Source organism: Glycine soja, chromosome 2 (genome assembly GCF_004193775.1).
Source record: "Glycine soja cultivar W05 chromosome 2, ASM419377v2, whole genome shotgun sequence".
NCBI lineage: Eukaryota > Viridiplantae > Streptophyta > Magnoliopsida > Fabales > Fabaceae > Glycine > Glycine soja.
The window spans coordinates 13623466-13648678 of NC_041003.1; the positions used below are offsets into that span (position 1 = coordinate 13623466).

General features: G+C 31.8%; 2 protein-coding genes across 2 annotated transcripts; both read left to right on the forward strand.

The window, feature by feature from the left end:
- The first annotated feature begins 2935 nt into the window (after window positions 1–2935).
- Window positions 2936–8431, forward strand: LOC114388540. The gene is made up of 5 exons (XM_028349079.1): window positions 2936–3309; window positions 4648–4824; window positions 4926–5220; window positions 7686–7789; window positions 7877–8431. The coding sequence occupies exons 1-5, from the start codon at window positions 3025–3027 to the stop codon at window positions 7976–7978; spliced, it is 963 nt and encodes a 320-aa protein (XP_028204880.1). The 5' UTR covers window positions 2936–3024; the 3' UTR covers window positions 7979–8431.
- Window positions 8432–12839: 4408 nt separating this feature from the next.
- Window positions 12840–20405, forward strand: LOC114388547 (glycoprotein 3-alpha-L-fucosyltransferase A-like). Its single transcript, XM_028349091.1, has 7 exons — window positions 12840–13544; window positions 14535–14695; window positions 15459–15700; window positions 17683–17787; window positions 18782–18938; window positions 19163–19390; window positions 19820–20405. Exons 1-7 carry the CDS (start codon window positions 13146–13148, stop codon window positions 20073–20075), a joined length of 1548 nt encoding a protein of 515 aa, XP_028204892.1. The 5' UTR covers window positions 12840–13145; the 3' UTR covers window positions 20076–20405.
- Window positions 20406–25213: the final 4808 nt, after the last annotated feature.

The window sequence follows — 25213 nt, forward strand, 5'->3', positions numbered from 1 at the left end:
GTGTGTGATGTTGCTTAAGCTAAGTGCCTTATGTGTTTGTGGCAGTTCAATAGAAGCTGGGAATAAAAGAAAGAGTTGATCTAAGGATGAATGTTCTCTTAGAACCTAAGTTTTTGCATCTTAGAAAAACCATGAATTGTTTGTAGCACAACCTCATTACAAGCCAGGAAAGTCCTTTAGATTCAATTTGTGTGTTTGTGATTGTATGGCATGAGATGAAATGAAAAAGTTGAGACTTGTGTTGGTTGTTGATTTGAAGAATTACCTTAAACACTTGTGCTTATGAGAGAAACAGTGACCGTGAGGATTAGGCTTGATGAACCTTCCTTGATACCTGTCTTGCTTGCTAGCTTTTTTCACTTGTGCTGCTTAATGATCATGTTCGTATCTTTGAAATTCTGCATATCTTTATGAAGAGTTGTTGGTTGAAGTATTGCTTGCCACTTATGTCATGTGATTAAAAGTATTGGAACAAACACACTTTTGATTAGCCACTGTGAATTCTGTCACTTGAGGACAAGTAAACTATTATTTCTTTGCTTGAGGACAAACAAAATTGTAAATTTGGGGGAGTTTGTTAGTCATTTTTTGTGACTAACTTTTGTATTGAATAGTTACATAAAATTAGCCTCTTTCCCCTAATTTATGGTTCTTTTTGTAGGAAGTGTACATATTTTCATGTTTAGTTTGATTTTATATAGTAGATACTCTCATTTTGTGAATTATTGTTGAAACCACTTCAATTTCAGGCTAAAAGAAGAGAAGGTTCAAGTAGTTGGTGTCTCGCTAAGCGAGGCATATGCGCTTAGCGAGCGACATCCGCTAAGCGAGGCATACAGCTCGCTTAGCGTGCTGGGAAACCCTAGAAGAGGATCGGTAAGAGGTGTGCTCACCCAGCACACTACATGCTCGCCCAACGAGTCGTTTGTCTTTTCTCGCGCTTAGCGCGCCCGGCTCGCTAAGCCAAAATTCACTTACTCTCGCTTAGCAAGCCTTCAGAATCTGAAACATCAAGGAGCCTTTAAAATATTGAAGTTAGCAGAAACTAAAGAGGGAAGAGTCAAAAAATAGAGCCAAGGGATAAGCTAGAGCGACAGAAACGAAGCCACCAAGAGAGTCTAAGTTAGAGGAGCGAGATTAGGGTTGTAGAGGTTGAAGGAAACATCCTCAACCATTCTTATCCATTTTCTTCCCTCAAAATCTGTTCTCCTTTGTATTAAAAGCTCATTACTTGTAATGGAAGACTAAACCTCTTGGTTGGAAAGTTCTGCTGAATCTTTGATGTAATATTCTTTCACTATCTATTTAATGTTGTTTTTAAGTGTTCATTGCTTTTATCCATGCTTATTTTTACATGCTTGTGGCTTGATCACCCATTTGTGTGTATAGTTAGGATTTTTAGCATTGGAAAGTGTTTTAAAGCCTTAAAACTAGATAAAGCAAGTTAGAAAACTGTATGTCTAAGAATGGAGTGCATCGATCTAGTCCATATTATGTTGTAGACTTAATGCAATTTTTTTAGGCTGAGTTTGTTGAGGGATCAATGACGAGATTTAAATAGAGTTAGGCTCATTCACTCGAGAGATCTTGGTTTGGATAATTTCTCAGCATAAGAACACTAAAATAACATTAAATAGAGAAAAATATATAGCAACATCAAGGTAGATTTAGTAGAATAATCCAACGATTTTTACTTGACTATTTTTACTTCTCAAACCGTAGATATTTAGTTTATAGTTAACTAGATTTTCACACAAAAGCCAACTTGATATTTACTTTGCTTTTGGTTGTGTATAAATGTTTGCTCATTGAACATACATTTTCTAAGTGAAACAAGTTTCTTGTGGATAGGACACTCGATTCTTACCGTTTTATATTACTTGCGCGACTCGGTGCACTTGCTGAATAACATCGTAGAAAGACCGTGCGGAACAATTAGCAATCTTAATTGCATACAAATAAGTATTTCCACTAAAGCCAAGTTAAAATGAGTAAAGTCAGAGGTTCACCCGTGCTAACACCTATTAAATACAGGGTTAGATGTTTGGAAGGGAGTATCATTGGAAATGAAAAAAAAATCATGAATATAAATTATTTTGATTTTCTTTCAAAAAAAAGAGAATTTAATTTTTTGAGAGAAAATATTATAAGAAATGAATGTACTTAATAAATGATAGAGAGAGAAATTTTCATTAAGAAATATTATGTGCAGGCCATATATATTTGGCTATGATCAATAAGATTTCTTAATGAAAATTAATCATTAATAAAAATGGATAGATATTCCACACCAATATTATGATATAAAAAAAGAGAAAAAAATTTATTATTTGATTAAAAAATAAATCAATTAATTTAAATAAAAAACTTTTTTTCTCACACATATATATATATATATATGAATGAAAGTGGAAATTGAGTTTATGAATCACAAGTTCAAGACAACTTAATTTATTATGAATATTAATTATAATATAAGTTACTATAGTTTTTAAAATATTTTTTTTACCAATATTAATCTAAAAAACAAAGCATTAATAAAAATAGAGATTGATTTTATGAATCAAGAGTTAAAGATGAAATACGGAGGAATTGATATAAGTGATAATGATTTATATATTTTAATCAAGTGATTTAGAATTTAAATTCTAATTAATTATTAGATATAAAATAAAATATTTTTAAAAAATACTCATTTTATATATATTTAATTCAATAAAGACTACTAATTATTACTGATAATAGCGTGATCAGAACAAAAGATGAGTTAAAAGTTGAAGCATATTTGATTTCCAGTCTAATATATTTTGCAAACTTCATTTTATTACTTTTTTACTTACGGACGTTCGTTATATCCAATCATGCACTTAGCGATGGAATAGGCGCATATGGGATGTGCGGATACGATAAAATAGGGCATGAGTTGCACGCGCCAATAACTGCGCCCAATAACTCAAACACACTCTTCATTCAACGACTCTTCAAAATATCTGGCTCACATTACCCCAAGATATTATCTCCCCGATGACGTGGCACCCCAACGACGGCACTGACACGTGTAAAAGCGAAGCCATGTGGAGCCTTTTTTCCTCCCCTTCCTCAGAGGGTTTCTTCTTCTCTGCCGAAAAACTCCGATCACGCGTCATGGAACAACACGATCTCCGTCGCCGCCACTCGCCGCCGTTAACCTCCGATCCCAAACCATTGCCAGAGCTCGCTCGCTCCGCTTCCGCCTCCTCCTCCTTCACCGTCGACAACAACTCCAAAGGCCTCTCGCATCACCACTCCGCGGCGCCCGCTCCGCCTATGGTATGATAACTTCACTCTTTCCGAATTATTATTTCTCTTGCAAACCTCTTGATGGATATTTTTTTTTATAACTTCGCTTTTGTTTCTCGCTTTAGCTTTAATTTTGCCGTCAGAACTTGCGTGTTCGGAGGTTGATCTTAGAGTGTGTTTTCGTAGCACGATGAGAACGTGTCTGTAATTTATCCGTTTTGGATTCTAGGTCTTTTCTGCGCGTTTGCGTTTTGCTTTTTTTGGCGTTTAATCGCGCAATTATTAAGTTGTTTAAATTCAGTAATTCATGAGTTGAGAATATTTGAAATCTAAAACTAGAGGGAGAAAAGTAGAGAATTATACTAATGTGGTAAGGAGCGTCGAGTCGTTTTGTAACTGAAGTCAATAATCGACAATCGTGTTATAAATTTGCAAACAGTTTGGTTTCTGTAAGGTTTGACTGTGGATGCTGATTCTTTGGAATCAACTTTGTTTCTCAATTTCTTATTTTTGGCCTCTTAAACATGCCTTTAAGTTACACATCATAGTAAGATATCTGTTTAGTGTGCATTATGTATGATATAACTGGAGTATCTGAAGACAATTCACTTGGAAGTTGCTGGAAATATCTTTTTGGTAAGACTTAAGAGCATTACAATACAATTTGAAGAAATTTGCATGAAATCAGGCGGGTAGATTTTTTTTATTGATTCTATAAAAAAAGGTAATTATGAAATTGAATAGAAATTGCGTGTGTTTCTGCATCTGTTTGTCCAAATTTATTTGTACCGTTTAGCATTTGTCGTTTGGTAAATTATTTCTGTACCGTTTAGCATTTGTTGGTTGGTAAATTATTTCTTTAGCACCAAATGGGTGTGGTTTTGGTTTGTATCCATTGCTTATATGGTGATGTTCTTTTCTCCTTGGCATGTTAACTCAAACGCACGTCAAAAAGCGTATTTTGTATCAGTGGAAGCTGATATGAAATACTTGAAAAAGCTTTAGAAAGTTTAATATTAAACTTATAGATCATGAGAGATTTTGATTTAGAGGAAGCATCATTTAAATACTTTTGATTGGCTCTAAATTTTGAGTTTATCTAATTTTGGTTATTGGAATTATAATTAAATTTATTAGTTGTATAGATAGCCTAATTTAGTTCATATATGAGCTTAAAATTTATTGTTGCCTGACATAACTTATTTTCAAAGGCTATTTTTGTAAGCTTAGTTGATTTCTGATAAATATGATAGAGTTTGAAATTGATAATACTAAATTATATTCCATGTTTGTGATTTCTATCGAAGATGGAAATTTTTCTCTTCATTTGGTTGACAAGGATATACTAAGATTAAATTTTTGTTCCAGGGCCAGTCGACGAGATGGACTGATCAGCAGCACAGTCTATATATTCGTTCTTTAGAGGCCTCATTCGTGAATGAATTGCATCATTCTATGCGTTTACGCTGTCGGAGCTTAAGAAATAGCACAGATGAAGCATATAAATGTAGAATTTTGCAAAATTTACATAATATGCCTAAGCAGGTCAGACATAAATTCAAATACTATCTCTGTAGTGTGGATATGTGTTAATTTTTGTACTTCTCCCTGCACAATGAAACATTATTATCTTTTGTTGCTTTCAGTCTCTGGCTCTACAAGATGACCGCCAGAAGAGGATCAACCTTCAAAGAGTTGCACCTATGTTAGAGAGCACAGCTGATTCTCATGTTCTTGCTGGAAGTCAATTTGAACTTACATCTGTGGATGGAAGCTGTAGTTTGAGAGAGCCTATAACCTGCAAGCATGGCTTGCTTTGTGATGAGGAGATTCAGATTCATGCAAGAGGAAGTTCAACATTTACTGACAGGTCACCAAGAAGTTTAGAGAAGCAATGTATTTGCCGCTCATTCCATCTAGACTTGGCTTGCAGTACTACAGGTAGCTTGAAATATATTTTCTTTATGCACATTGGTTATCATATAGGCTAGATAATGATACTTTCTATCACTTCATTGTCTTTCAAATTGTTCCACACACGGCTGTCATAGATATACAGATTTTTTCCTTTCTCAAAATACATGCATATAGTTTAATCAGCAGTTACATAATCAAATTATCTTGTTCAGTTATTTAAAACTTCACAGAACATGGAGTTACTCAATTTTTATCAGATGCAAATGATCTGCCTTGAGGGCGAGCCCTGGTGCAGCGGTAAAGTTGTGCCTTGGTGACTTGTTGATCATGGGTTCGAATCTGGAAACAGCCTCTTTGCATATGCAAGGGTAAGGTTGCGTACAATATCCCTCCCCCATACCTTCGCATAGCGAAGAGCCTCTGGGCAATGGGGTACGAAGTAAAGTAAAGTAAAGTAAAGCAAATGATCTGCCTTGAACCGTGGTACAGAGGAAGCTGTGTATCAATTAGTTCTGAATTTACCTGCCGTAAAAGCTTATTGATGCTGGCTCATATATACTCTTGGTTGTTGATCTGTGGTTAAAAGTTATATTATGAAGTTAATGTTTTTGAGAAAAAAATTGTTCTTGGCAAAAGGGTGATAAAAAAATCATTGTTTGAATTTCATCTTTATCCAATTTGAATATCAGAATAGTAAATATAGGTATAATTCAATGGGTTAGGTCCACTTACTTTTTGTTAATCTTTCCCTTTTTAATAATTTTACACTTTTTGATTTGAATTTCTTTCTTGACTATATTCTAATGAAATTCTATGATTAGTTTATTTTTTATTACAAATAGAAACTTGTTCCAAATATCAACCCTTAGCATAATAATAAGGTTGTGACCTGGCTGGAGGTCACAGGTTCAAATCCTGGAAATAGTCTCTCACTCTCTCTGGTTGCGAAGGTAAGAATGTATAAGTCTACCCTCCCTAGACCCCACTAGGTGGAAAATATTGAACAAATGCACGTCTTTTTGTTGTTGATGATGACGGGAGGTGTAAAAGAATTGAGTTGAGCACTTCAGGTCTATAAAACTTGGGCTTGACTCATGAAAGCCTAACTTTAAGTTTGAGTTTGTTTGTTAATGAACCTGATGGAGCATTTAATGTGTAAGACTTGAATAAATCACAAACAACACAACTCGTTTACACCACTATTGATGACAGTGGCATCATCTATTTACAAATTACAACTCTAGAATAATGACTTTTCAAGCAACTTTTTGTTGTTTTTCTCATTGTATATCCTTGTATGGATAAAAAAAAAAAGAAGGAAATATGTTGTCTAGATGGAATCATGGAAATAACTAAAATGAAACATACATCATCTTTCTTGTGTTTATGCATGATATGTATAACTTTATGATCTGTTTGTGGATCAGTTATGTTCTTGTCACTGAATCAGTTCTGCAGTTAATATTATTTTTAATGTAATTGCATAACCACACTGCATTTAAGATTTTTTAAGAAAATTTAAAGCTTATTTTCAAATGATGGTTGTAATTCTATTTTTCATGTGTGCTGAAACGGATTAAGAGTCAAATTTCAACATGACAACTTTTTGGAATAATATTGTCTGAAGGGAAGGGATTGAAGCCTGTGTGTGTAAAATGAACTAATAATTTAAACTTCAAACCGAATGGGAGGGGGGAGTCAAGTTGGAGAGTAGATTCTGATTCTTGGCCTTCATAGATATACAATTTAGTTTCTTTTTATGCTGAGAGTCAGATATTTAATTTGGTTGATTTATTTACTCTTCCACATGCATACAAGAGTTGACAGAGTACCCGAGTTCTTGTTCTCCTGTTCTAATTAAGTACTTGTACCCGAGTTCTTGTTCTCCTGTTCTAATTATGTACTTGTGAACCACGTCACAACATGCTGTACAAACCACTGGTTTCACATAATTTTCTTATGGTGCTTGGATTCAGTGAAGTATAAATTTATTGCACTGGCTGAAATTTATTATGTTACATTTTTTTTACATATTTATGCTATTTTTGAGAAGTAAATTAATACCTCAGCTTATACAGGGAGCTGTTGGGTCATCCATGGACTGAATGAACAGTGTTTATGTTTAGTAATGCAATGCTTGTAATTTTGTTAAAAACAGTATAAAGAAAAAACTAACGTACCCCAGTGCCCGAAGGCTCCTCAGTCCTCACTATAAGATATTCAGAAGGATCATTGTACGCAGCCTTACGCTTGCATGTGCAAAGAGACTGTTTCCAGATATTGTAAAAAACAGTATATTTTAAAACAATGCATTTTAAAATTTGAATTTTGCTTCAAATGTTTGTTTCTTCCTAATATGCTTTTAAATAATTTTTGTTAGACTACAAGATTGGGAAAGCTTTTTGGACCAGGAATAAGGTTGTACAATATATTCTGTAAGTTTTTTGAGGGGATTAATTTAATGTTTTTTTTCTCTGTATTTTTGATAGAGGTCACTGATCAAAACTTTAAGGATGAGGAAGCCAGGTCAAGCAGCATGCCCTTGGTGAAAAGGTTGAAGACAGCTACAGCTGATGGTTCAAGCAGTGATCAAGTAGAGTGAAATTTATTCTTTGTCTGATAAAAATATCAAATAACCTGGATTGGCTTGCTTAGCTTTTCAAATTCCTTTAATCTGCAGGTTGTACCATTTGGAAAACTTCACATACCAGATGTTTCAACTAGTAGTAACGCGCAAGCTCAGAAAATAAAGGACATGAATTGCTATGAGAATCCCCAGTGAGCTACCATTTCCCAAAGTCTGATCTGCCATACTTTCTAAAGGGAAGGTAAGTATGTGCAACACAGAATTGAAGTCTCAGATTTTACAGCGGATGCTGATACAAATTGAGAGAATAGACAATTTGCTTGGGTGCTCTTTCAAGAATTTGTTGAGACTCGTGTAAAGGAAAATCGAACGCGACAACAACTCTATTCTTGTGGAATTTATTGCTGTTGTTTGATGTAACATAATGTAACGGAGAAACTTTCGATAACAATTTGCATAGACATATAGTAAAAATTATGATTATATATGATTTTTTTGTTAGATGAATTTTTGGATGGTTAACCAACTGTATAGTTATCCTAGATTAGTTTTACATTTCTTTAGTTAGCTTCATTAAGTTTTCTTACAATAATTGTACTTCAAATAGTTGAAAAGATAAAGATATCCAATATGCATATCTTTACAGTATATTGCATTTATCAGTTGGAGTTGTATTTTTAATCAATGATTATGAATTTTTTCATTAGCGATGAGATTTTATTATGTAAGTTGTGGAATGTATGTTCATCGAACTATGGTTCGCTATCGTTTTTTCTTTGTCCCTTGGTTTTAGGGTGGTATGGTGCAATAAAATTGTCTTTCAAGACTTGTTGATCTCGTTCATCTTATCAAATTGTTGAAAGTGGCAAGTTTGGCTGTGGCCGTTTAATATACTTGCTTAAAATTCTTGTGAACTTTTTTTATGTAAAACTTCTATCTGAAATGTAGCTTGTGTTGTAACGAGCCCTGTGTGAGGAGTGGTTCTTCTTTTATACAAGCCAATGCTACTTATGAGTTTATAACCGCTTGGAATCAACAATCACATTCACCTCCATTTGTTCGAGTGTGTTGTATCTATTATTTAATTTAGATAAATATAAATATTTAGTCTTATCATAGTAAAGCATATTCCATCAGAAGAATTGGACGATTCTTTACCATATTTACTTGCTACATAAAAGAGTCGGGTAGCAATCTTATTTATCAAGGTGGTAAGGAATTTAATTTGTGCAAATTGCCAAAAAAGGCATTTAGAGACTTTTTTTTTAAAGAAAAATTAGTCCATCAGCTTGATTTGAATTAATCGAAGTATGAGGTGTAAACTCATGGTGGCGCAAGTATAATCTCATGGTCGGAGCATCTGAAATAATAATAATAAAGTCTTGATTTGGTCATTCAAAATTTAACCTGCGAGGAACCCATCAATATTTTTTTCTTCATAACTTTAATTTACTTATAGATTTTAAATATTTATTCTATATTTATAATTTAATTTAATTAATTTTATATTTTTTCTGTCATAGAAAATGTTCTAATTAGGTTGTTATTGTCTATCATCAACAAATTATCATTTAATATTAAGGCTTGAATATATTTTTATTCTTTATTAACATATTAACATTTTAGTTTTATTTCCTTTATAATTTGAGTTTGTGTTTTTTTTCTTATTTTGTTAAAAAAAATATTTTAAATCTATTATATTCAACAAAAAATCTGTTATTATAGATTGATTATAACAAACATAATATTTTTTAATCATGTCTCATTTTAATTTAAATATGAAATACAATAATGATTTTAATTTAATTATAAACATAACTGAAAATTATATAAAAAATTATTACACTGGCATTTTTTTAAAAAAAAAAAAATTGATCCCATTTAACCATGGACCTTGTGTTGTTACGTCTCCGGACTGGGCCCATGGCCGACCCATAATAAGAAGGAAAAATAATTACAAACTTATGAGTTACTGGTGAAATAAAATTATCCACCAAATATTCTAATATAATTAAATAAATTTATAAAGTAGCCAACTAAACTAGCAATTGATTTATGACTTAGCTAGAAGCTACAAATTAGTTTATTTAACATGAAAAATACACTCATATTAAGAATATATAACTGACACAAAAATTACTTTAACTTAATCAATGCTCTAAAATTCAATTGAGCATGTAGTCATCTCAATTACTTAGAAAGAAACCCTTACCACTCCTGGTTTTTGGTCTCATCCAACTTGAATAAAATTGTCCAAAATAAATATTTGCGGTAAAAAAAGAAACCAACACACAACATTAACATTGAATTTGAAGCCAATTACAAGCAGATAAAAAGATGAGAAAGAAGCTTCATGAAGTATGACCTTCTACAATATCATAATTTAATTTAGATACTAACCATCGCATTCCTCAAAATAGAAAATAGAAAACGATAGTAGAATAAATAAAATGCTCCCACGTTCTCAATACCAAATCTGAACAGATTAGTTGCACTACAGCTTTAAGGTGGCCAAATTCAGTTGTTTTTATGTGAAATACTAACAATAATAACTTCGAAAAACACACTGAACTGCTCCACTACCTACCTTAGCAGGTTTGGCATCATGTTCGTAATGCCTTTAGTTACCATCTTTATGAACATTCGCGTTATCTAATAACATCTCCTAACATTGAAATTGTTGAAAGAAAAAACAAGTTGTGGAGAAATAACCACTGATCAGACCTCAGTTTCGCTGGCAAATTATCCATCAACAAGATAATAACATTTCAATTCCCACAGCAAATGGAAACTAAGAATTAGAAATGGAACTTTCAGTTTCCACGATGATAAAAACGATAATTAAATTAATTATTAGTTATCATTTTCTGTGTGTATTGCTCCTTACTTCAAACCAAAGCAAAGATGAATCCTCATAAATAAATAAAAAAAGCAAAAGCAAATAGACAATCATTATCTTTGTGTAAAAAACATAGGGCTAAAGATAATTTTATGTGATCTATATAAGATAATTAGGTGACAAAATTATCCTTTTAAATATTCAGAATAATCACATACTTAGAAGTTGAACTTAAAATCACTGATTAATTAAGCAATTAAGCTGAAGCATTTGATTCACGTGCTTGATAATAATGTATTTTTCCAAGAATTAAAAAAAATCAGGTTTTTAAATAGTTAATTGTTAAGTAGAATTATATTTGTCAACAATTTATATATTTTTAGAATTATCTTTAAAACTATTAGAATGCCGTTCTCTTAATCTCTTTACCAAATTAATTAATTAATTGGTGCATCTTCATTTAAAAGTTTTTTTTAATAAATATTATACAGTAGACAATTTGGAGGGAGTCTTATAAAAAAAATTAAAACAAACTTCTCAAAAGTTTCTTTAAAAAAATTAAAACAAATAATATGAAGACAAAACTTAAATACAATTTTTAAAACTTTTTTGATGTTTTTTATTTTGGAATTTCATCTTGATAATCTAATATAATCCTTATAATAAAAGTCTGTATCAAAAGTCAACGAAAGATACTGAAATAAAGCTCTACTTGTGATAAGTGATCACCAGAAGTACTTATGAACTTGCATTTAAGTTTTTTTTCAAAAATAAAAACTCAATATATATTAAAAATATTATAATGCATTCAATTCTTTTTTATTTAATAGGTAACACAATTTAGAAGAAAAAAAATAATTTGAAAGATTTAAAACTTCCCATGAAAGATACAAAGTATGGACCCCAAAGGGAGGGGCACACGGGTGAATTTGCTGGTACATCTAGCGCAAGATGGATAATTTTAAAATTGTCATTTTTTAAAGAAAATATGAATTATGAATCTGTAAGCTATTTCGGTAGGAATCAAACATTGACTTTCACATTATTAGCATAACGTTCTACTCAACTGAGAGTTAATAGGTTAATTATGTTATAAAATAATTAGCATCATTATATATAACACTAAAAAAATTAATGTATATTTAATACACATGTAAATTTACATAATAAATTATGTGACAATTAATTTTGATTTAATAATTAATATTTTTACATATATAAATTGTAAATAAAAAACATAAGTTTAATAAAAATTTATATATGTAAAAAATACATTATTAACATAAATCTTCTAATGTATTTTTTGGCCTTATTACAACTAATTTGGATATAATAATATATTTTTTTACATATATAAATTTTTATTAATCCTATAATTTTTATTTACAATTTATATATGTAAATACATCAATTATTAGATCAGAATTAATTGTCACATAATTTATCATTTAAATTTACATGTGTATTAAATATATATTAAAAATTTTAGTATTATATACAACAACATTAATTATTTTATAATATAATTAACTTATTAACTCAGTTAGTTAGAGCTTCGTGCTAATAGAATTACATATCTACAATCCGTATTGGACTTACGAATTGAAAATCCATAAACCTATTACGGATTGACAATCAGTCAGCCTATTACATATTGACGATCCATAATAGATTTACGAATTCACAATCCATATCAATTTTATGGAAAGATAATTTTAGAATTGTCCACCTTGTGCTGTACCATCAAATTATTTGGTGCGCAAAGCAAAACCCGAAAGGAAGCCACAGCTAGGAAGCCCAAAATTAAATGGGAAAAAGATACTATTAACCCGTCTGTCCAAACCAAATTAAAAAATTCAAGAGTTAGAAAAGCTAAGAATTTTTTTATAATGTTAGAAAAACCAAAAAATAACTTAATTATTATTTAATTTCTAAATTATTTAAAATATGTTAATTTTGTCTCCAAATTTCTAATTATGTGACAGTTACTTTTGAGATTATCATGTCAGGTGTACCAAACTAACACCATCATTACTAATATCAAATAAACTTAAAAGACTTACTTGATGTAATTCTAACAATTAAGAAAGCTAATAAAATTAAAACTTTTAAAATTGGGGAATCAAATTGATTGTATTTAAAATAATTTCAAAACCAAATTCATAATTAATCCCAAAAGAAACTTATAAGTATTTTCGGCCTTGTCTGTAGTCGTGTGTTTATTAATTTTTCAGGTCGTTTTGGCGCTGCTCATTGGTTTCGGTGACGCACATCACAGCAGCAGCGGCACCCCGTACCGTAGACTTTGAATATGGAAAATCTTTGCCACTTCGGCAACTAACACAAAAAGTCTGCATTTTTATCTTTATTTTCTTCCTCGCAGACAGAGGGAGCCATAACAACAACAATCTTCCATCCTTTTTACCCTTCATGGAATCGCGTCCATAACGCCACCTATTTCATTTCCGTTTCCCTTCTTTTCATTGCCTTTTTTTTTTCCTCTCTTTCGCGCAATTTTGATCGATGGGTCTCGTGTCGAATCTGCGAGGCTCGAGAACGGAAGCAGCGCCACAACAAGAAGCATTACCCGTTTCGGCGGTTTCCGGTGGCGCAGCGAAGAGGAAATGGACCAATCTAATGCCGCTGGTCGTCGCCCTCGTCGTCGTTGCGGAGATCGCGTTTCTCGGAAGGCTCGACATGGCCAAGAACGCCGAGATGGTTGACACCCTCGCTGTCTTCTTCTACCGCCCTCGCGCAGTGGTTGAAGGCGACGATTTGGGGCTGGGTACGGTGGTTGGTGGCGGCGGCGGTGATGGGAATTCAGAATCGGAGAGTTGTGAGGAGTGGTTGGAGAGGGAGGATGCCGTGACTTATTCAAGGGACTTTGCCGAAGAACCTGTTTTTGTTTCTGGAGCTGACCAGGTTTGTTTAAATCTAATTCTGATTATTATCTCCTTTTTTTTGTCTGTTTTTCTGACACATATAAAGTGGTTTTTAGTACTGTGAAAAGGGAGAGAGATAGAGACCAAGAAGGATATTGGGGGAAGTTGTTAAGAGGGATTACAACAACAATAAAGTCTTATCCCACTATCATGGATCACACTACGCCATTCGGTACGGTTGAAAGCCAAAGCTTAGGAATATTATTTAGCCCGAGATCTCCCTTGACAGCTTCTTCCAACGTTGTTTTTGGTCTCCAGTGTTGTTAAGAGGGATTGCATGGTAATTAATATACCTGAAAATCTGGTATTTAAACCAAGTTGAATGGTGTTGTGACAGTTTAGCTTACCTCACAACCTAGTGGGAAAAGGCTTTTTTGTTGTTGTGGTGGTGGTGTGTATGTCGTCTAGCTTGGTCACTTTGTTCCCAAGGGTGTTGAAGAATTACTTTGGGGGGCTTTTGTTTCACTTCATCTTCTTTTGTTCCCAAGAATATGAGGGTGGGAATGTTTATATGTTTGTTAGAAAGTTATGACAATATATTCCCTAGTTTATTTTATTTCTAGGTATAATATTCATGGGAATGTGATTCCTGGAAATGCAAAATTATATCGTGAAACAAATGCCCCCTTTGTTATTGTTATTTTTGTCTTGTCTTTAGGGGGTGGTGTGTGTGTGTGTGTGGGGGGGGGGGGGAGGGGGGAATGGATGGATTTGTTTCCTCTCCTGTTAGTTGTTGAATAACAGGGTCCTACAACTGATCATGGTGGATCTTTGTTTGGTAAAGTTTGGTCTTTCTTTCTTTAACAACACCTTATCTTGTTATTCAATCCAAATCCCTTTGTGGGCACTTTGCTTTGATGCTTAGTAGGCCAAGAAGGAATTCATAAACCTCCTTATAGTTTTCCTTATAATTACAAAGTCCCTGTAATTCTTCTTGTCCATCTAAAGTTTTTGGTTCATTCAAATGCAGGAGTGGAAGTCGTGTTCGGTGGGATGTAAATTTGGGTTTAGTGGGGATAAGAAACCTGATGCTGCATTTGGGTTACCTCAACCAGGTGGAACAGCTAGTGTTCTGCGATCGATGGAATCAGCACAATACTATGCTGAGAACAATCTTGCCATGGCAAGACGGTGGGTAAGCACTGTTGTAAAGTGTTATTCATTAGATTTGACCATTTTCTGCCTGTATGTTGCTTAGTCAGATACCATGGTTTTTTTGTTTTTTTTTGTTTTTATAGTTCCATGGAAATATGTGAGTCAGAATAAATTTTTTCTGTTCAGTGTCATGGGATTGTGGATATTATGTATGCCAACATAACCTATAGTCTTTATGCTAATTTGGTATGGGGTTTTAATTTGAAGCTATGTGTTTTGTTTTGTCTTCTTTTTACAGCATTTGCAACTACTCCCTCTGGTCTCAAATATAAGGAAAAAAAACATGGCACACTAACTAAGGAAGTTAGTTAACCACATTTAATTGCATCAATTTCAATTAAAAAGTAATTTTTTTCCCAACTTATCCTTCATATGAACTTGGTATCAAGGATGATAAGAAAGAGTCATTGAAACTAGAACCTCAATTAAATAAAGGGAATTTTAGAGATAGTAGCATTAAATAAGGTAACGTTAGTTGAAATTTTCTTATATTTAAGACCAAGAAAAAGGTTTTTTTCTTCTTCGTATATTTGAGACCAGAGGGAGCATGTGCCTATGTCTACTTTTCCTTGCAAGTGATAATCAGTGCAATGCTAGCTACTGTCTTTCCTTTTGTTCATTGAAATTCTTCTTTCTTTTAGTTCTCTGTTCAAGTGAAGAGAGAGTGATCCATTCCAAAAAATTTCAAGTGTCAATGAGACAATGATTAAACTAATATTACAATGTCTTTGTGTACTAGGAGGGGATATAACATTGTAATGACAACCAGTCTATCATCTGATGTTCCTGTTGGATATTTTTCATGGGCTGAGTATGATATCATGGCACCAGTGCAGCCAAAAACTGAAGCTGCTCTTGCAGCTGCATTCATTTCCAATTGTGGTGCTCGAAATATGCGGTTGCAGGCTCTTGAAGCCCTTGAAAAATCAAACATCAAGATCGACTCTTATGGTGGTTGTCATAGGAACCGTGATGGAAGAGGTACATTATAATAATTTTTATAAATCTAACTGTAATATCTGTTAGGAATATTTTTCCCTGTTAATATTATTATAGATGTTTTCTTGTCGGAATTGCAGTTGCAGTATCCCCCTTTGTGCTTGACCTTGTTAAGTGTTTCTCTTGATTTAAATCACATTTCTTCTACCTTTTAGATGATACTCTATTTACTATAAGCAATTGCACTTTATATATTAATGCTCGTTTATTTTGTTTGGAAAAAGAGGTAAGAAAGTAATTAAATTGCAAATTTTAGACACTGAAAGATTGTAACATGGTTCTAATGTGCATGCAAAGGCTTCCGAGTTTCTAGGGATAAATTTTCTTTATGTCGAATACTTTTCTAATTTCCATTGGACTTGATAGCATGGACTGAGCACAAATTGACCAATGGCCTTGTGCTGAAATACTGTCATCTATCACTATATATTCTCCTACTGTACTCTCTTTCACCTCAAGATATATATGGCTTCTTTCTGTTTAGCACCTTTTTCTTATGTTTTTTAAAAAGGGACAAAACTCAAGTACAGGACCTCAGGTGTTTTTAATGTTGTTCTCTAATCAAAATTGGAGCTTTACCTCAGTAACCCAAAACATAAAGGTTGACATTAAAGGACAACACTGGTTGCTGAGGTAAAAGTCTAATTTTGATTAGAGAATAACATCAAAAGGACCTTAGACGCTGCACTTAAGTTTTTTTGTTTTGAATCAACTGCTCCAGTCTTATGTATGAAATTAGAGTATAGAAGTATCTTGAGAATAACTTTAGTCTACACTCATCATTATTAACTTCTTTAAAAATGTTAAATTTAAATTCTTTTGAATTAATTATGCATATCTTCTTTATATTTATAATTTTCCCCCTCCAATATATTTAAATTCTACCTGAATTAGTTATGCAAAAATCCCTTGTAATTTTAAATTTTTATTATTTCAAATATATATGCATATTTTTTTTAATTTTACCTAAGCTTGAAATACCTGTGCAATGTGCAGGATACCTACTAGATATAAAAATATAAGTACCATACCTTGCCATATTGGTCACTAGGTGAAAGGCTCTAATGCCTTTTTTAAAACATAGAAAAACATGCAAACTTAATGTTAAGCTGTCAAGCTAGCGTCCAAGTCTAGGTTCTGAAATTTTAATTAAATTAAATCTTCCGTTATTTACTTTGAAATTTTCTGTCAATGCATATCATAATTTGACTTAGTTAAGTATATCTCTGGCACTGTGATATAGAAATCCCAAAAAGGAATGAAAGTGTTATGCTAGGCATAAACAGAGGAACATACTTTTAGGAATTTACTATTAAGGTAGATTTTGTGGAATTTATTAAGGATTATTTTTTGATATTTTCTTTAGAATTATTTTTGGCATTTAATTTTTTCACTTAGAGTCCTTTAAAAGGCTCTTGTTCTAAACTTGAATTCAGTTCAGGGTTTTGAGTAATATTATCAGTTTGTTCTCTTCAATTTTCTACTTCCCATTCTCTCCTTTTTCCCTTTTGTTCACTCCAGTCTTCTTGATGAAACTGAAGAGCAATTTTCTTAATGAAAGGGAAAAAAAACTTTTTTAGAAAGAATGTAGGAGTTTGGAACTTGTAAGTGTCCTAACTCTTTCTTGAACTTATTCGTTTGAAATGCATTTTGAAGGAATTGGTTTTTAGTTTGCAGCACATTAGCAGGAAAGGAAAACACACAATTATCCTTGAAGCTTGATTATGGCATTGGCCATAAACAAAAACTAGCTATGCTCACAACTCAACATTACGAGTCTCAATTATATTTGTTTTTGTGTAAAATCCAGCAATGGTCTGACTGATGTATGATTAATTGATTTTTAGGTTTTTGGAAATTATTCCACTGCTTATGTCAATGACTTCCAAAGTTCCAATGATAATGTGATACTGTTGTTATTTTCTAATGAGTATAATTGTGATTATTATTTTATTCTATTGCAGTGGACAAAGTGGAAGCCTTGAAGCACTACAAATTTAGCTTAGCATTTGAAAATTCTAACGAGGAAGATTATGTAACTGAAAAATTCTTCCAATCCCTTGTTGCTGGTATGGATATATCTTTTATCTCCATTCTCTTACTTGCACTTACTCTATATACAACATTATTAATGTAACACTAGATGTTCGTGGGCTTCAAGAACACTTGCATCCCATCTGATTTCTTTTACATCTAATTCCATAAATTGCCAGATTTTCTGTTGCAGAAAGGCAATTGCCAAAATTTAGTTGGATTTGAATGCTTAATTTTGAATAACTTGATCAATATTAATGATGATAAGTTCTTCACAATTAAATTTAGGAAAGTATTTCTTGAATACATGGTGTCAATGTTTTGATGTTCAAATAAAGATTTTCTTAAATTTATTGATAAACTAGTCCTTTTTTATAGTTCTAGGATAGAGTAGATGCTGTTTAGTTATAATTAATCGTTACAAAATGCTTTGAATTTTACACACTTGAATATGATCTACTCTCAGTGTCTTGAGTTCATTCCTTCAAACTAATTGGCAATATACTATGCCTTTGTGAATGAGCTTTGAAACGATAAACCAAACTTAAAATAGTGTGCAAGGTACATTTGGTAATGGGGCACTGTTGGCATAAATTCAAGAAATTATACTGCGAATGATGTGGATTAGTGGATAGTTACAATAATTCCTTAAAGACAATTTTTTCTCTAACATTTGATAATATATTAATAATGTTGAATCAAGTCCAGTGTTGTTAAACAGCAGCCATGGCGGAATGGCGTGGCGGGTTTTCTGCCAACTGCCACAGGCAATTTGTGAAGGAAGACCCGCCATGAGTCGCAATGGTGTGTTTATATGGCGGAATTTCAGCCTTCCGCCATTGATAGTTCAAGTCTTATTCTTGTATTCTGGGATACCTCAACTGTCAAAAACAAAAATGCATTTCCATATAAATAAACTCATGGGAAATTTTTTATAATGGGTTCTGGATCCTTAAATTTTTCACACTTGAAATATAAGAAGAACCCACATGTAATGCTGCTTCTAGAGATTAATCTCTTTTATTGTAGGAACTATCCCTGTGGTTGTTGGTGCTCCAAATATTCAGGATTTTGCTCCTTCTCCTGGTTCAATTTTACATATTAAAGAGATAGAGGATGTTGAGTCTGTTGCAAAGTCCATGAGATACCTAGCAGAAAATCCTGAAGCGTATAATCAATCGTTGAGGTAAATTAAATGATGAAGACAAATAAGTTTCTTGAGTCACTTTCTCTTTTCACACCAAAATTGGATTATACAAAACAGTATAAAATCTTGGTAGTTTGATGTTTTCTGTGTCTAAATGAGGCATCTTGAGTTTATCTGGTTTTAAAATGTGAATGGATTTTGTGTTGTGGTTCTTCTTTATTTATGATCAATGGGGTGCATCCTGAGTTATCTTATTAATATAGGTGGAAGTATGAGGGCCCATCTGATTCCTTCAAGGCCCTTGTGGATATGGCAGCTGTACATTCTTCCTGCCGCCTTTGCATTCACTTGGCCACAGTGAGTAGAGAGAAGGAAGAAAATAGTCCAGGCTTCAACAAACGCCCTTGCAAGTGCACTAGAGGGCCAAAAACTGTGTATCATATTTATGTGAGAGAAAGGGGAAGGTTTGAGATGGAATCCATTTACTTGAGGTATACTATTTACTTTGATTAGTAACTTTTTCTTTAGGCTATAGTCGTATTATAAGTTTTCATCTTCTGGTATGATAATTCTTTCCCATCAAACTTTATGATTGTGTTTGATCAGAATCAGACCAACTCAAAAGACTTATATGAAAGGAAAATAAGAAAGGTAGAATGAATTGAATTTCTCCAATAAATTAAAATGAACTTGTAGACTAACTTTTATAGAACTTTTCCCATCTAATGTTTCCAAAAGCTGAGGTGATGAGTTGATTTTAACGTATAGGAGATGCTCAATTCATTATACTTATTTTCTTCTCCTATCAGTAAGTACTTTTGGAGTTTATTCAAACAAGACTATATTCATTATGGCTCTTCCCATTTTAACTGTCATGAAATAACATAATGACAACTCATTATTTTAATGCCATTTGGCAGGTCTAGCAATTTAACTCTAGAGGCCTTGAAGTCTGCAGTTGTTTCAAAGTTCACATCCCTGAATCATGTACCTATATGGAAGACAGAAAGACCTGAAGTTCTTAGAGGGGGCAATGATTTAAAACTCTACAAAATATACCCAGTTGGTTTGACACAAAGACAAGCACTTTATTACTTCAGCTTCAAAGGGGATGCGGATTTCAGGAGTCACTTGGAAAGCCATCCTTGTGCAAAGTTTGAAGCCATTTTTGTGTAGCATGTACTAATGACCTCTCTGCTCTACATGAATAGCTTCTTTACTTAACTGAGCGGTAGAGTTTTAGGGGAATGAGTATAGCAATGAAACTGGCATGGCTTTATTAATGCCTAGCTTCTTGGCCAACTCATTGATGATTTATATGCAGAAGATATCTTTTTTGTACAAGTGAAGTTCCATATTTAATGCTTAGTTTTAGTTATAGTGTTTTTATCTGTTCATCTAGAAAAGCCACACGCTGGACAATTGGACAGCATGACAGTTCTTGTATACTGTGTGTGAAAAAACTGAAAATTTAAATGGAAGCACCAGATGTTTTACTAAAGAATACATTATGCCTTCTTTTAAGATATTTTTGGGCCCTACCTAGAAATTTAAATTTGCACTCTTGGTTAAAACTATTAGAGAAATTTAATAATTATTAATCTTCATATTTTTTGGTGGGTTGAATTGTGAAATATTTATCAAAATTTTATATTTAAAAAATTCTAATATTTTATTATTCAATAAATAACATGACTATTCATTTAATTTATCTTGTAGCGATGTTGATGTAAAATAAGATTTAAATGTCAAGCATGTTCTCAGGGGACTCTTCTGGCACCATGTTCTCATTAGTGGACGAGTTGATCCTTTTTTATGTCAACTGTCATCCAAGAAATGCTCCGGTTTCTTGGGTTGCTTCTCCGTTTTCATTTGTTCCCAAAAATCTTTCTTTGCAGAAATTATGGTGGCCATGACAACAATCGAAATAGCTCATCAAAAGGGATGAACAGAGTTGTGGATTGAGTGTGACTCTAAATTAATCTCGGAGGATCTCCTAAATGATCATATGGTGCCTTGGGCAATTAGAAATAGGTGAAAAAAAAAATTACATTCTTATTTCTGAGATAATGGATTTTTTGGTGGGTCATGGAAACACTTGTGCAAACACTTTAACCTCTCATGATAGCTCTATTAGTGGGTTTTTTTTGTGGGACAATAGTCCCCATTTCATATAGTATTCTTTTGTGAAAGATAGACAAAGCTCTTCCAAGTTTTAGATTTAGATAGAGCTTTGTTCTATTGTTTCAATGGATTTGGTCTATGTTCCCCATGTTTTGTTTTGTTTATTTCTCTTTTATTAATATATTTCAAGGTTGGTTGTTTTTGCATGTTGTTGTTGAGGTGTCAACTTAGTTGAGATTTCTTTAACCACATTGTCTCATCTTTTCTTGTCTTTTGCAAAAAAAAAAATGAAAGATTAAAAAAATATTCTAAAAACTCTCTTTCAACAATAATAACTATAATGGGTATTGTTAATATTCTATAAGCAAACTGTACATTTTTAAAAAATAAGATATTTTTTTATAAAAGTTAATATTTTCGTTAGAGTATTAACTTTTTCTGTAATAACAATTCTTTTAATAGTTTTGATTTTAAGAATAAATTAAAATTATTAATAGTAATAAGTTTACTAAATCCTAAAAAAAAAATAGTCAACAGAGGAAAATGGGGACTAATTCCTAAAAATCATTATTTCATATATTGGATCATTAAATACATTTATTCACTTGTTATTTGGGTCTATATACTAATAGTAAATTAGGAATTTCTTCCTCCATTCAACATAACTTCATCTACACCCAACAAATGTAGTAAAAATATCAAAATACCCTTCAGTTAAAAATTAAATACACCATCCCTTCCCACATCAATCACTCATGTCATTGGCACCTCCTTTCTCTCCCTACTGTGTCAACGACACCAAACACCATTGACGCCTCTTTCCTTTCTCTGCTGTGCTGCGAGTCCATCCCTCCCCTCCGTTGTAATCAACCTACATCCTTCCATTCCATCACAGGTTCCCATCGTGAGTATCATTCCATACATCTTCATTTTTTATTGTGTTAAACCATACAAATTGACAATCCATATGGTACATTAGGAAATCTATATGACCATGCAGCTTGCCAATCCGTATGAATCATACAAATTAACAATTTGTATAAACCATACGGATTGACAATTCGTATGGAGTAAATGAAGGCAAAAAAAAAAAAACTTACTGATGACGATGTAGCGCTACTCACGACGAGGGAGGAGAGAAAACTCATAGAGGACAACAAGGAACTATCGGAGGAGAAACTAGAGAGGAGACACAAACAACAAACACACACTACGAACAATACCAACACCAACTTCACGGAGGAGAAGGAGAAGACCTTCGGACGCGCCAAAAATTCCAAATGAACAATGCCTTATAGATTGTTGATCCGTAGGATATACGAAGAAAAGAGAAAAGGAAGGAATAAAGAAGAAATAAAAAAGTGGTACAATTGAAATTTTTAAAAATATATTAGATATAAAAGTTTTCAAAATATATTAGGTATAAAAGTAATTTGTTGAATGTAGGAAGAACTCGTAAATTTAGTAACTTTGAAGGCCTGAATGGATGATAGGAGGTGGAATCAGTTTTTCTCTACTTTCCTTTTCACATTATTTTTATGCTGATAATGTTAATGTTAATACATTGTTTTGGTTGACGCTTGACACGTAATTGCTCCTTCGGCTTTATACTGAAATTGGCTCTTCTACACTTTGCTTTGTACCGACGAAAGTTCAAGAAATCAAGGGAACTAGTTTTCGCAAATTCATTGATCAGGTTGCTCGTAGATGTATTAAACTTTATTATGTTTATTTATTTATTTGTATTTATATAAAAATGTTACAACAATCTATATGATTTTATCTTGAATAGAGTTTTGTGTCACCATTCATTTTTTTTAACAAGTTGGTATAAGGTGTACATGGATTTCAATTTCCAGGGTACTTACAATCAGCGCGGACCCAGCAACAGAAATTAGGATACTAAATATAACTTTTATAGCAAAAAATTTACATTAACTATTTATTTTATATAAGAAAAAAATCTAGAATATATTAAAATAAATTTCAACAAACCACTTGTATAATTTAATATTTTTTTATATCATATTATTGGTATAAAATATTTACTAATTTTGTTGATGATTAAAATTTGTGAAAAAACTTAACTAGTCATCTTCAATGAAATCTTTCGTCCTAATTAAGTTTCTATCATGTACAAGACTCAAACTTAAAATCTTACCTATAAAGACTGAGTCCCCTACTATTCGGGTCAATAACTTATTAGTATACAACTTAATAATTAATTTATTTTTTCAAAGTTTATGTAATGAAATTTAAATTCATAAATTTACTCATATACTTGAAGTAAAAAATAGATGGAAGCTAACAATAATAAATATAATAATGAAATATATAAGAGAAATACATTAAAAAAATATATGAATAATAATAATAAAAATGAATGATAATTATTAATATGTCTCGAAGTTCAACTTAATTATCAATTCTTATATAATGAAAGTTTATCTCATAAAATTTAATTTCTCAAATCAATTATAACCCATCTAAATATTTATAAACTTTAAAATAACAATAATACATTATAAAAGGAAATGATATTAAGAAAGGAAATAAATAACATCAGATATTTTATTTTAAAATAGAAACAAATATAATTATTTGAAATATGATGACTATAAAAAGAAAATTAGTATATATAAAAATAGAATATTTGTCTAAAAAAGAAAAATAATATCATTATTTTTGTAATCAATACTATAAAAAAGAATAAAATATTTTATCAAAACAAATAATTATTAATATTATTTATATAATAAAAATCTTCCAATAACATTATATCATATATATTAAAAAAATAAAATTCTGAAAAACTCAATACCTACGTCCATCCCTGGCTACAGCGAAAGATAACATGATTAAGGATGTGTTTAATTTAAAAGATGAAAAAAAAATCAAAATAAAATATAAAAAATATAAATCCTATAAAAAAAGTATAAAATTTTCCTCTAATATTTTTTTTTTCTGTCAAACACACCATAAAAGAGAATGGGAATGGGAGATTTTTCGGAAGTTCTATTTGACTTGTCTTCTTTTTCTTTCTAAATTTTAAGTCTTCTTTTTGTGGCCTTTATTGAAATCACATGTCAAACGGTTACACGCAGCCGTATACACGTTACACAAACACAATACAAACAATTAACCCCCCAAAAGCCCAAAACCAAGGCAATAGAAAAAGGAGAAGCGGTGGCCGGGTAAGGCCTAACACATTTCCATAGAGCATATGAGATGAAAATATTTGTTTGAGTTGTCTAATTAACGTTGTATAATTTTTGGTAAAATTGTAAATTTAATCCCTCTAGTTATCTCTATTTTTGATTTTGATCCTCTTTTAAAATTATTTATGCATTTTGTCCTCTTTTTTTTTTTTTATTTTATCTAACCATGCAATCTTGATCTCAAAGTCCAGATTTAGACGTTTATGGTTATAAAAAAGACTGTTGACGATTAGGCGTCACGTTCTGATTGGATGATGACTATCACGTGTCATATTTTGATTGACCAATCACAACAACAATACATTTAATTATAAATAGAGTCGACATCCAATCAGAACATAACACGTGACAATCATCATCCAACGTGACAGTCAACACTTCTTTGTAACCGTCAACGTCTAAATCTGGACTTGGAGACCGAGATTGCCTAGTTGGATAAAAAAGGAGGACAAAATGCATGAATAATTTTAAAGGGAGACCAAAATTGAAAATTAAAGACAACTAGAGAACCAAAAAATACAATTTTACCTTAATTTTTTTGTTACCAGAATAAATAATATGAAGCTGCTTAATAAATTTATATCATAAATTAAATTTAAGTATTATAGAATCTATAAAATTAAGTTAATTACTCTCTTTAGTAACCTTAATATTAGAGTGAATTTTTATGTGTTTAAATTTATATAAAATTATACGATTTACTAAATAATTTATTTAAATAATTATACATTATAGATACTCTTATACGTTAAAGAAGAGAGATTCTTATATAGACACAAATTTAATCCATCATTCTTAAACATAATCAATAAGAATTCTGATTTTTATTTGACATTCTGGTTTTTATTTATTTTATTTTATTAATTCTAAAATTCTTATTGGTTGTGTCTAGAATAATGTTAGGTTTCGTTTAAGTTTCTCAAAATCGATTTCCTTTTAAAAGAAAAAGGTTTAAAAACAAATTAACTATTT

What these genes read in the sequence shown, in the direction of transcription:
- LOC114388540 (XM_028349079.1), top strand. Translation starts at nt 3,025, where the DNA reads ATGACGTGGCACCCCAACGACGGCACTGACACGTGTAAAAGCGAAGCC. An exon ending in TACATAATATGCCTAAGCAG is followed by an intron (nt 4,825 to 4,925) that starts GTCAGACATAAA and finishes TGTTGCTTTCAG; the next exon opens with TCTCTGGCTCTACAAGATGA. An exon ending in CTTGGCTTGCAGTACTACAG is followed by an intron (nt 5,221 to 7,685) that starts GTAGCTTGAAAT and finishes TATTTTTGATAG; the next exon opens with AGGTCACTGATCAAAACTTT.
- LOC114388547 (XM_028349091.1), top strand. Translation starts at nt 13,146, where the DNA reads ATGGGTCTCGTGTCGAATCTGCGAGGCTCGAGAACGGAAGCAGCGCCA. An exon ending in TTGTTTCTGGAGCTGACCAG is followed by an intron (nt 13,545 to 14,534) that starts GTTTGTTTAAAT and finishes ATTCAAATGCAG; the next exon opens with GAGTGGAAGTCGTGTTCGGT. An exon ending in CTTCCAATCCCTTGTTGCTG is followed by an intron (nt 17,788 to 18,781) that starts GTATGGATATAT and finishes CTTTTATTGTAG; the next exon opens with GAACTATCCCTGTGGTTGTT.